The 16,286-nt window shown below is 34.2% G+C and overlaps 1 protein-coding gene across 2 annotated transcripts in view; it reads right to left on the bottom strand.

Annotated features, from left to right (window-relative positions):
- Nucleotides 1–467: 467 nt before the first annotated feature.
- Nucleotides 468–16,286, bottom strand: part of LOC138715228 (uncharacterized) — a 28,173-nt gene continuing 12,354 nt past the window's right edge. The window contains exons 3-9 of one of the 2 annotated variants that reach the window (XM_069847924.1): nt 14,214–14,459; nt 11,291–11,405; nt 10,466–10,537; nt 10,284–10,373; nt 10,117–10,194; nt 7,955–8,061; nt 468–5,045 (exon numbers count right to left, since the gene is read on the bottom strand). In XM_069847924.1, the coding sequence (XP_069704025.1) occupies nt 5,001–5,045; nt 7,955–8,061; nt 10,117–10,194; nt 10,284–10,373; nt 10,466–10,537; nt 11,291–11,405; nt 14,214–14,459 (753 nt within the window). In that variant the 3' untranslated portion in view covers nt 468–5,000. The remainder of the gene's footprint in view (nt 5,046–7,954; nt 8,062–10,116; nt 10,195–10,283; nt 10,374–10,465; nt 10,538–11,290; nt 11,406–14,213; nt 14,460–16,286) is intronic. The other variant, XM_069847925.1, reaches the window with a different exon arrangement.

Here is a 16,286-nt window from a genome sequence, read left to right as displayed (position 1 = left end):
TTTAATTTGATCCATTATCTCCTGGCTTAGTTATCTCATGAGTAAAATCTTATTGGTGTCACGAGGTTCAAACTTATCTTCGGACACTTGACTAAACAACTATTCTTGTAATTCTTGCTAAACAATTAGGTACTCCATTTTTGTGACTAGCAATTAATTTTTATGTTTCTATTTGGGTATCCATGTTTCAGCACCACAAAGTAAAATGAGTTTCACCATTGTGTTTTATATTAAAATTTGTCTGCTTCATAGGCTGAATTACATAAACTAATAACTTGTTTTATTTGAGTCTTCCATCAGTGTCTAAATTAATATAATGCAGCCAATCATACAGTAAAACAACATCAGTTACCATACTTCAAATTTCTTCACTTTAATTCAATAGCCACTTGTATTAAAGGCACCTTTTAAAAGAACTCCTACTGGCCACTAAGACAGATATCATTGTTCAATGAATAAACAGTACAAAGTCTTGGAACAAGTTTATTGTCCTTCATATCACAAAATAGTCTATACATATTCTATTGTTATATTATTAAAGCCTTTTGAAGCACATACAGTATATTCATATGACATCCACAACTTACTACCACATACATTTCCCATTTTTAAACTCCATTTCATAGCACGATATTTTAAAATTCACAAAACAGTTTACACTTAATATATGTTTAAAGGTACGGTCACATGTCGCTACTTTTGCAGCGCAACGTTTGTACTGCAGCTGCAAAAGTTGCGTGTCATGTTCACACGTAAGCCAAAAGTAGCGCGCTGCATGCTACTTTCCGTGCTGCGCAATCCGAGTGGAGCAAAAGTTGCAACTGGAGGTTGCGAGTCTGTTCACACACAAGGCGCTACTTTTGCAGCCACAGTCATGCTGCAGGTTTCCATCTCCGTGTTGACTTCTCAATATACATTTTGTGGTTATGTTCGCATTAATAAACTCATGTGAAAGCTTACTTATCTATTATTTGCTTTTCTGTCCTAACTAGTATTCAGAAATTGGCATTATTTTTACTATAAAGCTTTTAAAAACGCCTATATACTTAAATGATAACCAAGAGCATATTCACGTAATCAATGTTTGAAACTACACTACAGAAAATTAAAAAAGTGAATTATATCGTCAGCAAATATGCTCAGACTGTGTTGTGCATTTAATAACTGTTACAAATAATTTATTTTCATCACATCTAACATTGAAATACATCCAAACAATAAAAGTATCATTGGCACATTTGGGTGGCAACACTGGTCGCAACCGCAGCAAAAGTTTCAACAAAACCAATATAAAAAATGCTGCAGCTGCAACCCTGAGAACCCTGTTCACACGTCGCTACTTTTAAGCTGCGCGCAGCATGGAAAAGTAGCGAGCAGCAGGTTCGGCAGCCACTACTTTTCGAGTTGCACTGTTGTTCACACGTCGCAATACGAGAGTTGCGCAGTTTTTTGTACTGCATCGCTGCAAAAGTAGAGACGTGTAACCATACCTTTATGTAACAAAGTAACTATTTATTGGTGTTAGTAGTTCTTTATATAATCAGTTACGAAAAGAGAGTGATTTAAGCATGAGACATGAAGAATGCCCACCAACACAAAGCAGAGATGGACAACATGTCGAGTGCTTGAGACACACTTTTCGCATGTGTTGCATATAAGATTTTTTAATCAGCCGCGTGAAAATAGTTATTTTAGTAAAGAAAAATGTATTTATTCATTTATTATTATTTTTTTTTTTTTTTGTTCAGACGTTGCAAAAGTGACGTTTCAAAAGAATACTGGTTACTATGTAGTTGTTTACAATTCCATTAGTATTACACACGTTATCCAAGCAGAAGACTGTTGCAGGAAAAAACTCAAGAAATTTGTTTAAAATGAGCGAATCTGAAAATTCTGACATAGAAAATGTGGCGGAAGCTGCATTATCTATTCTCATACCACAGAAATCCAGTAAGTTGTACAAGAAATCTTACGAAAAGTGTAAGTTGGTGTGAGAAGAAGAATGTATCTACCATTACAGAAAAAGTTGCTTTGGCATATTTTTCAGAGGTATCTTGTATGTATAAGACTTCAACTTTATGGAGTACCTATTCGATGCTTTGAACCACAATTTATTTAAATAAGAATGTGGATATCAGTAAATTTACTAACGTGATTGCATTTTTGAAAAGAAAATCAGATGGTTATAAACCAAAAGAGTCCACAGTATTTTCGAAACAAGAAGTTGAAAAATTCATGAAGGAGGCAAGTGATGAAAGGTGTTTATTAATTAAAGTGGTACTGATTGCCGGTATATTTGGAGCCTGTAGGAGGGTAGAGTTAACCAATTTGCATCTGGATGACATAGATGTTTCTTCTTTTATTAAAATTAGCATCTCCACTTCGCGAAACTACATCCTCCAAAGATTGAACATCACCGATTTTTCATTTCGTACAGGAAATCTACATGTGGTGTGGAACTAGTAGCAATAAATACGATTGATTCTGTACCTAGAAACTCGCACAGTTCCTCGGTCTCCCAAAAGCTACCGAGTTTACAGGTTACTGTTTCTGATGGTGCTCTGCTAGTTTCTTAGCTGATGCAGGAGCTAATATATCAACACTCAAGAGACATGGAGGTTGGCATTCAACTTTTGCTGCAGAAGGATACTTGGAGAATTCCATGGAAAACAAGAAGGAAATTGCAAACCTGATTCTAAGGAAGAAAGAACATGCAGCCGAGAAAGAGAAGCAATGAGCAAGCAACCATGTGATTTTAGAACCGTCTTCAGCTACCGCTCATATTGAAGTCCTCCAAGAAGAAGAAAAATGGTATGTTACATCTCAAATGTTCAAATTTCTAACTTTAATAACTGTGTTGTCAATATTTACAATAAATAATGAGTTTAAAAGTCTTTGTTTTGAATATTTCCGCTTTAAGAAAGAGTGCATCAAAGAAATTTTATTGCATAAAAGTCCTTTCAAAACTAAAATGACAACTGAAATGTAACTATTATAGTACGGCTGACTAAACGTGTTTTATAGATTTCATAACTTACTTTCCTTGCATCCTGTGACATAAAAACGTTCACTCTTGTATATAATATTTACTATATTGTAATTACGTGTCCAAATCACACATCATACCCATATATTATTATGTACCAGTACGTTTTTCCAAGTTGGAATAGTACTATTGAAGAAATTACCGTATATACTCGAATAATTGCCGCATTTTTTTTTTTGCAAAAAAAAAAATGGCAGCTGTAAATTGGAGTGTGGGTATTATTTGCAGCAAGGTTGGTACCCTGACCTTTAAGTGACGCCACGCAGCAGGAAGGAAATACAGTGTAGATGAAAGCTTGGAGTAAGAACAAAATGCGACTTGAACAGACCACCAGCATATAGATAATTATATAGTATGGACACTTCGCCTCAGTACTTTTGATGTAGCAGGACTGATTTCAATGACCTTCAAACCAGTTTGAGAGTGAGATTCTGCTTTCTCCCAGAAGTTTGCACTGACATCACACCAGCTAGCAGTCAACACAGCGGAAATATAACATATACAATTAATACATCTAGGTACATTATGTACTCAAATAAAATAAATTGGACCAATGAAATAATAAATCCGTCATTAACTGTAATGTCTAGACTCTAGAGTTCCTTTATAATGAGAGTTCAACAATTAAAATATGTAATGATTTGATAGTGCTGAAAACGGAAAAACAAAACTCCTATGAGAAATAAAACCATATACCTATATTATATTGTATACAAATATTAAACGAATTTGATATATAATTTTATAATACAATTTATTATATATAAAATATAAACAATTATTATTACAACTAGTTTGTCACTAAGAAATAAGAAAAAGCTATTAACTTGAATTTATTTGAAGCAAAGCGTTACTGGATTATGCAATAAGGTAGCCGATGTTTGGATCCTGTGTCTCAACTCTATTCTCAATTATTATCTGAGCATGTGCTCGATTACACTAACCTCTAGCGCTTGAAAGTGGAACTAAACGCTAGTGCACAGAGAAACAAAACACAGGAAATTCGCTCAGTGTCTATTCTTTGTAATCCCTATTTGCTGAGACCACTGTTAATCGCCGGGCATTTCTGGAGCAAAAAGCCAAGTTTCCAGAAATCGAAAAAAAAAAAAAAAAAAAAAAAAAAAAAAAAAGGCTCTGTGATTATATAGGTGAAAAGAAAACAGTTCGGTAACAATTTTTCTTTGTACTAAAAAAAATAATAATACATATATTTTTTCAAGATTTCTTTCCATAAAATTAGGGTGCGGGGATTATTTGAATATATACGGTTTATCACATCTATAATTAGAAATTAAAATATACCACATTGTATTTATAGCAGCTGTAATTAATCTTGCAGTAAATCTGAGAATTTTAAATTAGCTCGTATACAACAAGAGCATCAAATTATTTTCCATCTCGAAGATATAAAAGTTTAGATATATGTACTGTATATTAAAAATTAGGTTTCAAAGTACACATTCCCATATGAGCATACAATTTTTATATATAAATTAATATTGGTGCTTCATTTTTACTCATTATCTAAAAAAAAAATGTAATGTTACAGGTTGACAGGAATAAATTCTGCAATATTGACCAAACGTTACAGATCATTATAATAATAAATTTCTGACTGTATGGGAAATCATGTCCTTGTTGCAACATATATATCAAGTATGAGTGTAAATTTGGAAGAACTTTAACAGTCTTCTTCTCCCAAATGCAACTAATCTCGATCTCTGTCACCTCATACAATAGGCTACTTTTTAAAGTAAAATCTTGTTGTCTTTCTATCTCTTAACATATTTTTAAAAATAAGGAAACAAATAATGTTACTCCAAACATGAAACATATTATATGTATGGACTAGCTCATAAAAATATAATTCAAAGGTATTTGTTTCTCCTTTCTCTGACATATTTCTTCAATCCGGATTCATGATGTTGCACAGTTTGTGTACATGGAAGCACCTTTAGTTCAGGGAGGTTTCCTTTAGCTTTTCAGCTACCTTCTCTTCCTGTCAAGAAAAAATTCAATTTCATTTAATTTGATCTCACCAAGACATTATTCCTATCTTCATATACATTTTGCACTTTGAAGAAAATGTGTACCATATATTTATCTAAGGAAACAATAAATACAAGACACAATAATAATAACATACATAAAAATACATACCGGTATACAAGTATTAACTTAAAAAAAATAATAATACAGTAATAAAAAATTAAAAAAAAGAGAGATTGAATACATATGAATATAACTACAAACAGGAAAATACATTTTAGTATAAAATTATGAACTAAAAAAGAAAAGAATTAATACATATGAATATAATGACACAACTAAAGGAATAGTATAATTAGTATAATCAGCATAGGTTACATTGAGACAATGACAATTAACTGGATATTAGTATTGATGGAAAAAACGAAGTAATTACTGTTTAAAATGTTAATAATAAATAAATAAAAATTATATCTTAAAAAAAATAATTCTGTGCATTTAAAATACTTTCAAACAACCTAATTTTAAACAACTGAGGACTAAGACTACCCCTGATTTCCAGCGACAGTGAATTCCAGGAGCGGGCCACGGCTATTGAGAAAGAACTTGAGTACAGAGATGTTTGATGACGTGGTATTGATAACAGATTGTACTGTGAACATGTATTACGATTATGATGTGAAGCTAGGAGAGTAAACCGAGAGGAAAGGTAGTTGGGTGTGGAATCATGTATAATTTGATATAGCAGGCAAAGAAAATTTACTAAACGTCTATCTTGCAAGTGGAGCCAGGAGATATCTCCGTAGCCATTATACAGATGGTTCAAAAGTTTGTACAAAAGGATCTGCTGGGTTGGGTGTCCACTGTGAATTGTTTTCTCCCTACACAACTCTTGGCTGCAACAAAACTGCATTTGATGGAGAAATACGGGCCATCCTTACTATTTTAAAACAATTAATCTGTAGACTATCATATTTCAATTACTGTGTTGTACTATCCGATTCTAAAGCTGCCATCCAGGCCTTAACACAGCTCAGTCTTTCCATAGCTTCAAGAGACATAGAAGAATGTAAGGAAATACAGTATTAGGAAAACTTCTACATGTACACATACACTCATCCTAGAACACGATGTAACTCTTCACAGATACATAATGCACAGCATGACCTGCCGAAGTTGTGTGCAACTAGAAAATGGGAAGTTCCCAGAATAGCAAATGGAAGGCAGAAACTGCAGCTAACCCAGAACGGCCAAGAAGAGAAGCCATTGCAAAGTTCAGGCGTGGACTGGACACGACTGTCTGGCAAAGCATCTTCACTACATTGGCATCATTAACAGCCCTGATTGCAGATGGTGTTCCCGGCAAGCCATCATGGACTGAGCATCTAAGGACCTGTCCAACACTGTCAACTACTTCCATCTGGGAGAGATACTGGGAAGCAAGGGGACTAGTGCAATGCCACCATGACTGACTTCCCTCACAAATTTTTGTCATTATTTGTGCTCTGTTTACTTTACTTCTGTCTCTTTAGTTTGCTAAGTATTTAGCCATTATCTTTTGTATAATTGAATGAGTTTCTCATGGCCAATGATGTGAATCAAGAGCAAGCTGCATTGAAATATTACTATATTTTTCTATTTCTCACATATCAAGAATAGGCTACAAGCTTGTTCTATCTCAAAGATTTCCATATTTACTTATTACCAGTAAAGCCCAGATTCGATTCATGTAAAATTTCTACCTCGGAACTAGGAGAGGGTCCACACCTGTGGTGTAATGGTTAGCATGTCAGACCGTGAAACAAGATGGCCCGGGTTCGAATTCCTGTTGTGGCAAGTTACCTGGTTGAGGTTTTTCCCGGGGTTTTCCCTCAACCCAATATGAGCAAATGCTGGGTAACTATCAGTGCTGGACTTTGGACTCGTTTCACTGGCATTATCACCATATCATTCAGATGCTAAATAACCTAAGATGTTGATAAAGCATCGTAAAATAACCTAATAAAAAAAACTAGAAGAGGTGGCGGTGCATAACTTCTAATCACTAGATTGTGCACCAATATGCCTGGGTTAAACCGCAAATCTCTCCACAGTGCATATGAAGAGAAGGCATATGTCATTGTTGATAGTCTGTCGGACGGGGACATTAAACCTGGCGTTTTCCTTGGTGCTATTCAAAGGAATAGGCTATGTGCCAGCACTGGGTTTCCCCTTCCTCATCTTTACCATCATCCTCACCCATTTTCTATACTACACTTACACATTGAAACGTGCTGTGGATTATTTTACAAGAGTGAAAGGCAATTGTGATTCTTTACCATGTTGATAGTGCAAAAACTAAGTTTATATCTTATATTTCTACTTATCGTTTATCTAATACACATTTATTCTTGGGTTATAAATCATACAAGGTATTTGATTCTGGTTGGAGAGCTCATAACACACTTATTCTGTATGGTTTGATTTTCAACAACTTTATAGCTCTATGCACAGAAAAATTCATGTCATGACTCATAACAATGGTAATGGTGCTAGTGAAACCGAAATATTTCTACCAATATCCAATTAAACACTTTTACTGTTGACTACACAATAAAGATTTTGAAACGACCTAGCAGAATTTTACAAAGACCAACACGGAAAGAACAGTTTGCAGAGTCAGGATATATGCACAAGAAAAGAGAAAAAAATAGTCGACTCCAACTGAAATTACATAAAATAGCGGACGTTTTCATGTTAAAAAAACCTTTTTTGAGAAGGGGGAAGGAAGAACTGAATTATTTTGTATATACAAATATTCGGGAGAGGGGGGGAGAATTTATATGCTCAGCTACGTAAAGAATGCATATGAATTTGATATGAAGTGTATTTGATAAATAATGTGTCTTCATAATTAAATTTAAATGGATCTACATTCACCTGCTCATTTTTTCTAGCTGCCTGCTCCGCTTGGACATTATACTGTTGTTGCAGTCTTAGTCGTGCTGCTCGCATTTGTTCCCTATGATCAACTTCTTTGTCTCTCACTGAAACAAAATATAAATGGTTGGTTACTGACTCAAGAATTTGTTTTTCAAAACCATATATATGAGATCGTAAAGTACATAATCTGCCATTTATTTCTTGAAAAGGACGTCCTCTAAGTGATTACCACAGACTGAAATGTGCTTCGTCAAACATTCACAAAGTGTTAATGAAGTCTTCATCTTCATATCCATACGATTTAAAATCTCCTCACAAAACACCCTTCGATTGAGAATATTGCGATGTTTCAATTGTTGTACCACCTGAATTTTGTATGGATGAAAATGAAGTTGCATGTACAGATGGAACTGGATCATGGCACCGTAATTTTGTAACGAAATTCACGCTTCAAAATATTAAGTTGTTCTTAAAATTTAAATTTAAATTATAGTTTATTTAACGACGTTCGCAACTGCAGAGGTTATATCAGCATCGCTGGTGTGCCGGAATTTTGTCCCGCAGGAGTTCTTTTACATGCCAGTAAATCTACTGACATGAGCCTGTCGTATTTAAACACACTCAAATGCCATCGACCTGTGCCGGGATTGAACCCGCAACCTCGAGCATAGAAGGCCAGCGCTATACCGACTATGCTATCCAGCCCGACAAGTTGTTCTTAGTTATGCTACTGACTTCAGTATTGACTGTGTACTGGTAATATAAACTTTTTATTATATTTTCTGAAAGTTTAATACGATGTTAATACCTTTCAATTTGTTTAACATTTGTTGGTATTTAGGATTTTATAATTGAAAAAGTGCTAGTTTTGTAATGTTTAAAAAAATAATAATAATAAATCCAATTACTGCATGTATATACACAGAGAGTTCCGCTCCCACTTCAATCTTTTAATTACTTACAAATGGCTAGAGAACCTGGAGGTTCATTGCTACCTCACATAAGCCCGCCATCGGTCCCTACCATCATATCCCACCTCCCTCAAATCCATTTTAATATTATCCTCCAATCTACGTCTCGACTACCCAAAGGTCTTTTTCCCTCTGGCCTCCCAACTAACATGCTATATGCATTTCTGGATTCGCCCATACGTACTACATGCCCTGTCCATCTCAAACATCTGGATTTAATGTTCCTAATTATGTCAGGTGAAGAATACAATACGTGCAGTTTTGCATTGTGCAACATTCTTCATTCTCCTGTAACTTCATGTTTCTTAGCTTCATGTCTTTTCCTAAGCACCAGTGACAATCTTTTAAAATCATCGGTTTGCAAGTCAGCAGCTTACCAGCGCGACACCCTCAAAAGCACCAGTATCTCCTTCCATGAACTCATGACACTTCATCATTTTCCTCCGAGATGTCTCGAAATGTGGGCAAATCAGTCGTGAGTCACTCTTCGATCGGGGCAGTGTAGTAGTGTGTCATGTATTGTGCAATGGTTAGATATTCATTGCGTCATCATAAATACATCTTCAAGACATACATGAAGTGCAAGAAATCGTGTGGTAGAAAAGTACAAATTTCCTAACAGCTCAATCCCAACACGAATAACTGTGTTAGATTTAGTGAATAAGTTTGATGAAACATGTCTGTGAGTGATCATAAAAAGGAATGAACACTTCATGTGCTGACAAAAGAAAAACAGATGAGACAGAAGCATTAGTGCAGAGTCAATGATGCGTGAAAATGGTAGTTATGTAGATTGTGCAGCACTCAAATTGGGCAACACTTTCAGTACATTCTATGAAGAACGTACCAAATGAATTAATAAATTTATTTATTCAGTGTGTAGCACCTTTTTTAAAATTTGTTAAGTGTTGTAGTGCCATGATTTCATGGAAGAAGATGCTAGTGGATGTGAAGGAGTTGCGCTGATAAAAGGCCGACTTGCGAACCAACCAACAGTTTTAAAGATTCTAATTGTATTATTATTATTATTATTATTATTATATCGTAAGAGTAATCCTAATTCAAAACTTTATAAAATTAGTTACCGGTACCTAAATTTTTTACTTTCAAAAAACAGTTTGGAACATGCAATCAAGTTATTGCATCGTTCAGAACAATATTCCTCAAAAAGAAGAAAAATAATCTTACTATTTCCGTGAGAGGCAGATGGTGATGATGATGCTGATTCAGTTCCCAAAACATATCCAGGGCTTGCAGTACCGGTATCTATTTCATTAAAAATACAACAATATAAAAATAATGCTCTCCATAAGAAACAATATTTTTACTTAATTCTATTAAAGTAATTTCTTTACCTTGTGCATTGGGAGCGGGTGGCATAACAGAATTATTGCTGGATCCCAGAATATGGCCGTGGTTCACAGTACTTGTTTGATTAGCACGTGCTATAATGTAAGATAATTACAACAATAGCAAAGTTGTTTATTTTAAGTTTTCTTGACTTGTTTTATATATTTTCTATCCTTAGTACAATTACCATTATTATTGCTGGATGCTGAGGCACCATACCCAGTTCCCAGGAAAAACTCAGCTGTTTGATTGGCAGGACCTATACGAAAAATTGAAGAAGAAAAAAAAACTCAAATGAATCAATCTTATTAATGTATCCAGCTGTTTGCTGACAACATAAAGTCCACTGTAGTCTATTCAGTTTTTGTTTTTCACGAGAAATGAGGGGTATTTTGATCGGTGTTCATTATAGATGCCTGTTGCTAGTAGCCAGAGTTGGGGTGTAGTCAATATATACTGCAGGGCTGTGTCTTCTGCAACTGGTACTGATGATTTTAATTTACTTCTTTTGTGATTTATGGATGGACAGTATAGAAGAATGTGTTCCAGATCTTCATCATGATTATTACACCACAGAAAAGTAGGATTATCAGAAATGTGAAATCGGTGTAGGTACAATTGTGTGACAGTGTGACCTATTCTGGCTCTTGTTAAAAATGTTTGAACATGTCTGGGCAAGTTTTTGTACATTTCCAGGTCATTTGGTTTCTTTTGTACAGACTGTAAAATTTTTCCTTTCTCAGAAAAGAGCCAATTGTTGATCCATAGATTTATAAAATGAGACTTTACTGAAGCAAAAGCACTGGATAAAATCAAATCAATTTTATAAGCAAAAGAATTTGCTAACAATTCCTGAAAAAGGAATTTCAATTGTGATGTAATTTTATACATTAATAAAATAAATTCAGAGTTCAGATGTAGAGAGATGTGTAAATCTTATTCCGAAGAGTTCAAACATTTTTTTTGCGAAAACAAAAATGTTGAACAGGAAACTCTGCAATTGAACACTTACCTTGCATGTTTGTATTGTTGTTAACAGATGTAACATGACCACCTCTTGGAACAACCCCTTGTCCTGGTCTTACGTAATATGTTGGTGTATTCTCAGTATGTCTTGGCTCAGCAAGCTGTAATTTACATCATAAAGATGTAGGAACTGAGGAAAGAGAAGCATCCTGATTCTTTCTATAAAATCATCCCACTACACTTTAGGGGCTGTCACTTTGAAATCTCTTTTTTTTTTTCATTATTATTATTATTATTATTATTATTATTATTATTATTATTATTAATAGTGAAGTGTCAGCAGGACCGAATATGTTGAGTGAAATATATCATTATTATTATTATTATTATTATTATTATTATTATTATTGACTTCCTATGTATAATAAGGTAATGTGAGATGCAAAAAGTATATTTCGAGATTAGTAGCTTCCAGCATTCTTGATGATGAAATGTGGTTTTCGGCATGCCATCTGTCTGTATTCAGCTATTCTTTGAACTACTGGCTGGATTTTATTCATATTCAGTATCTATAAATTAGTTAAATCTGGAATTATGTACATTAAATAAAATGAATTTAACTAAGAATTTTTTATTTTTAGTTAAACAAAAAAATTCTCAAATGGTGGTTACTAAAAAAAACAGTTGTATCCATTCTTTCCATATCTGTTTACATAAAATCGTGATAAATGAAATAATGTAAACATTATATGTTCAAGTGAATGCCATGGTAATACCTGTTACAAAGGATCACAGTTCGTTTTCCAGAAAGTATTACAAATGGATGAACAAGCTCAGCCCAACAATAGTACAATGAAGCTGCATGATAATAATAGTAATAAAGTTTATAATACTTTACTGCAAGAGTTAATGTTTAGGAAACGAGCATGAAATTTCTAATTTTGACGAATGCAATAACTGAATAGCTAAGCGGAAAAACATTGCAAGTAACATTTAACTTCCTGTTGCAATGTTTCAATATAAACACGTTTCACATACTTTGTTCTATACTGTAATGAACTCTTGTCTGTTGAAAATGAAGTACAACCTCCAATACAAACTAGAATCCGGGAAGATATAGCGAAAATGTTACAATGCTAAGCATAAAGTATTTCTTTTTCTGTTCCTCTAAAATTTTAATTCGGCACTAGCAATGTTTTTCCACTTAGCTATTCAACTGTATAATTTTATAAACGTGTTTCATATGCAATTTTTTTGTATAACAGCATTATAAAACAATAATTAATAAAGACATAGCATTATGTGTGTGTGTCTAATCCCTACCCACTTCATTTGTGTGATTCAGGTTCTGCATACTGCGGATAGATGGCAGGAATGTAACCCATTTTCAAGTTGCACAGCACTTCGGAGGGCCATGTTATGCATGATGTCTATCTGCTAATAGTTATGTTGCATACTTGGATGAATGTATGTGCAAGTGTTCCTGTAAGTGTAGTGTAGGGAATTGGTGAGGATGACAATGGTGAGCAAGGAAGAAGGGGAAACCCAGTGCTGGCACGTAGCCTACGCCTGTCGAATAGCCACCAGGCTTAATGTCCCCATCTGACGGACAAATCACTATCAACAATGATGTATGCCTTCTTTTCATATGTAAATCGGAGAGATTTGGGATTTAACCCAGGTATGTTCGTGCACAATTTAGTGATTAAAAGTTGTGCACCACCATCTCTCCCAGTCCTGAGGTAGAAATTTTACATGACAATTTCTGACCTCGCCGGGAATTGAACCCTGGCCGGCTAGTCTGGAGGCAGACGTGCTACCACAGAGCTAACTCGGCGGACAGACACAGCATTATTAAATTTGTAATGATGGGTAGATTGATATTATGGTTTATGAAGAAAGGGGTTGCTATGACAACAGTGATGTATTAAATATTACTGCACAGCAATTTGTCTTAATATTAACTTTATGGCACAAACTATATCGTCATGGCAATATTTTACGGCACTGATGCAATAATGTGGCATATTATGAACGATTTTCATTAACAATAACAGTTATTTATGCAACTAGTGGGATATGAGCATCATTACTGCTTGAATGTGTTGTGCAAGAACGAGGCATAAACCGAGTTCTGTAATTACATGAGAGCGGTAATTATCCTCATCCCACTAGTTGCAGACAATATTTTATTCGAGTTTATTTAATAATGGATACTTATTTTATCCGTGTTCATGATACGATCAATGATTTATAAATAACAGCATCATTCAATAATCATTGTGATATCCTCTGATTCAATGTAAACCAAAGCCTAATTGATATTATTCCGTTGATCATAATAAAGTTGGTCTAGAAACAAAAGAACTAATGGAACAATATTACTTTCTGATAACAACAGAATGGTACAGTATAGATTATCTGGAATCAAGAAAAATCGGCTAATTTGTTCTGAATAATGAATGATTCTGAAGAAAGTATCCCTTCAGATATTGAAGTAGCAGCTTCGACAGTTGTTGCATCGCTTTTGCCCAGTAAATCGAAGGTAAAAGTATGAAGTGGCATATGAGCACTATGTGAAATAGTGCGAAGTTAAGAGAGTGAGTAATATCGAAAATGAGAAAGCTTTGCTTACATATTTCGAGCATTTATTACAATCTTACACACCTTCGTCTTTGTGGGCATATTATTCTATGCATGACATGTAAGTATATTAATTCATTACCGCATTGAGTGCAGTAATGAATTACATATCACACTCAGTGCGGTAATCATTTACATATCGCACTCAGTGCAGTAATTAATACCATTACCAAGGTGATATGAAAATGGATAAGTATCTATTATTAAATCAATGCAGATAAAGACTGTTATAATGCTGGTGTACAAAAAAAAAATATTTTCCTAATTCTTATCTTTATAAACCGCATTCTGTCGGATACCAACACGAGTAAAGTTAGACTACTTACACGTCTCTCCATTTGAACAGCATCCCTTTCTCGTTCAATTCGATTTTCAACAAGCGCTTGAAGATGCTGCTGCACCCACTGTGGTTCGCTGCCTGCTTCATTGTCAGCTCCATCATAATCATTATGGTATACTAGATCTCGTAGTGGATTATTTTGCTGTACTCGATTCCCATAGCCCAGAACATGTCCAGGTCTCGTTATGGCTTCCTGTCTTGCTAGCCATGCTTCACGCTTTTTTTGTTCTTTCTAAAATAATTAACAGCTTTATTTTTATTACCACCTTCAAAAGTTATATGTTATATGTATTAACATATAATTAATGTCAGGTGTTAAATTTTTCTTTGTTATTTCTTAATAATTTACTGTAGTATTCTCTTATAAATGCAGGACAAAATTCTTTATAATAATACACAGGAGATATAGTTCAGTATCTATTAAATGTTTGATTCTGGGATATCAATAGAAACATAAAAGCCCCACACTACGCTTTGAATATTTTTATACATATGATTTGTGATTAAATCTTATCATAACTCAAAAAATAGTAACTCAGTATTAACGAACTTCATCAAATTGTTTACAATGAAGTATCAATAACTGCTATTTACGCAGAAAAAGACTGATACTTTCAATATTAATGACCGAAATTCTTAAGGTTCCGTATACTGTCTAGTTTATGTAATTATAATTTAATAAACATGCTTAAATGCTGATGTCTACAAAATTCATATCCATTAGGTATTTGTGAACTGCAGTCACGACTCGTGGAAGAAGTGGGACACACAAAACTAGAACTTCAATAATGCAGAACTTCACTTCTTGTATATAAATTTCAATCTACAGTAGAACCTCTATTATCCGTGGTAATGAAGGGGGTGGAGTGAACGGTTAATCGAAAAAATCGGATACTCCGTACAATAAAAAGTTTTCATAAACTAACTACATAATATTTTCCTAATTTCCTCTATGGTCTTTTCTTTTAATATGCTAGGTATTGGATCAGAAGTTCAATAATTTAAGTCTGTTTTGTTTTTTACAATTCATATTTTATTTTCCGATAGGTCAGTTATTAAAACATTATTTATTGTAGGCCTACTTAAGTCTGGTTTTCAACGACGGGTTTTTAATGGCCAAGGAAACTCCTTACGACGACTGTGTGTGGAAACATAGGAATAGTAGAGGTCTCATGTTGTAGATTTACAAATTTTATACAATTTATATTTTATTTTTCATTAGCCTAAAACGCGTATAGTTGTAATTCCCATCTCGTATTGTGATGTGAAATGAACCACATTTTCTCTTTTCCCAAACCACTCAATTACTTGCACTTTTTGCCGTAGTACAACATGTTTTCTTTTGGTGCTTGTAGAAGATATTTTGCATAGAAGTTAAACAGTACGGCCATAATGCGTAAGTGTAAAGATTTATAAAAAAAACACTCTGTAGGAAAAATTCGTACTAATATAATGTACAGCAGTTCATATTTTTTTCTACGAGCGAGAAAGACAGTCGGATAATCCACCAATTGGTTAATATGATGACGGATAATCGGGTTTTTTTTGCAGCAGCGATTTTTTTTATTTGAAATGTTCTGCATCATTTAATTGTATATAGATAAAAAGGACACACAACATTTCGGATTTCAACAAGTAAAGAGACGAATTCGCTTCAAAAGAAAATTGTAGGTTGGAATTTCTATAGGCCTAGCTTACAAGAAGTTAAGTAACAGGTAAGCTTTTCATGGCATAAATGAATCTACGACCTACTACCACAGTCTACTATATACAGTCGCGAAGCTTGAGGTGTTTTTTTGCAAATCTCGTGATAAAGCGCTCCAAGCTGTTAGCAACTAGAAACAATAGACTGTCCATGGTCGACTTTGGACTGTGTCATATTTCTATCGAGTGATAGCTCGTTGCGTATTTCACATTGATGCTTGTGAAATGTTCGTTATTGGTTGTAATGAAAATGTTAATGGCTAAAATATAAGAATTTGAATAATAATAATATGGGACAAGGAGGAGACGTTTGTAGTGCTATAAATTGTAGCAACAGTAAGAGAAAGAGGCCAGA

The sequence above is a fragment of the Periplaneta americana genome, chromosome 15 (genome assembly GCF_040183065.1).
Source record: "Periplaneta americana isolate PAMFEO1 chromosome 15, P.americana_PAMFEO1_priV1, whole genome shotgun sequence".
Taxonomy (NCBI): Eukaryota; Metazoa; Arthropoda; class Insecta; order Blattodea; family Blattidae; genus Periplaneta; species Periplaneta americana.
The sequence above is the reverse complement of the archived record's forward strand: the minus strand, read 5'-3'. Positions and strand labels throughout refer to the sequence as shown.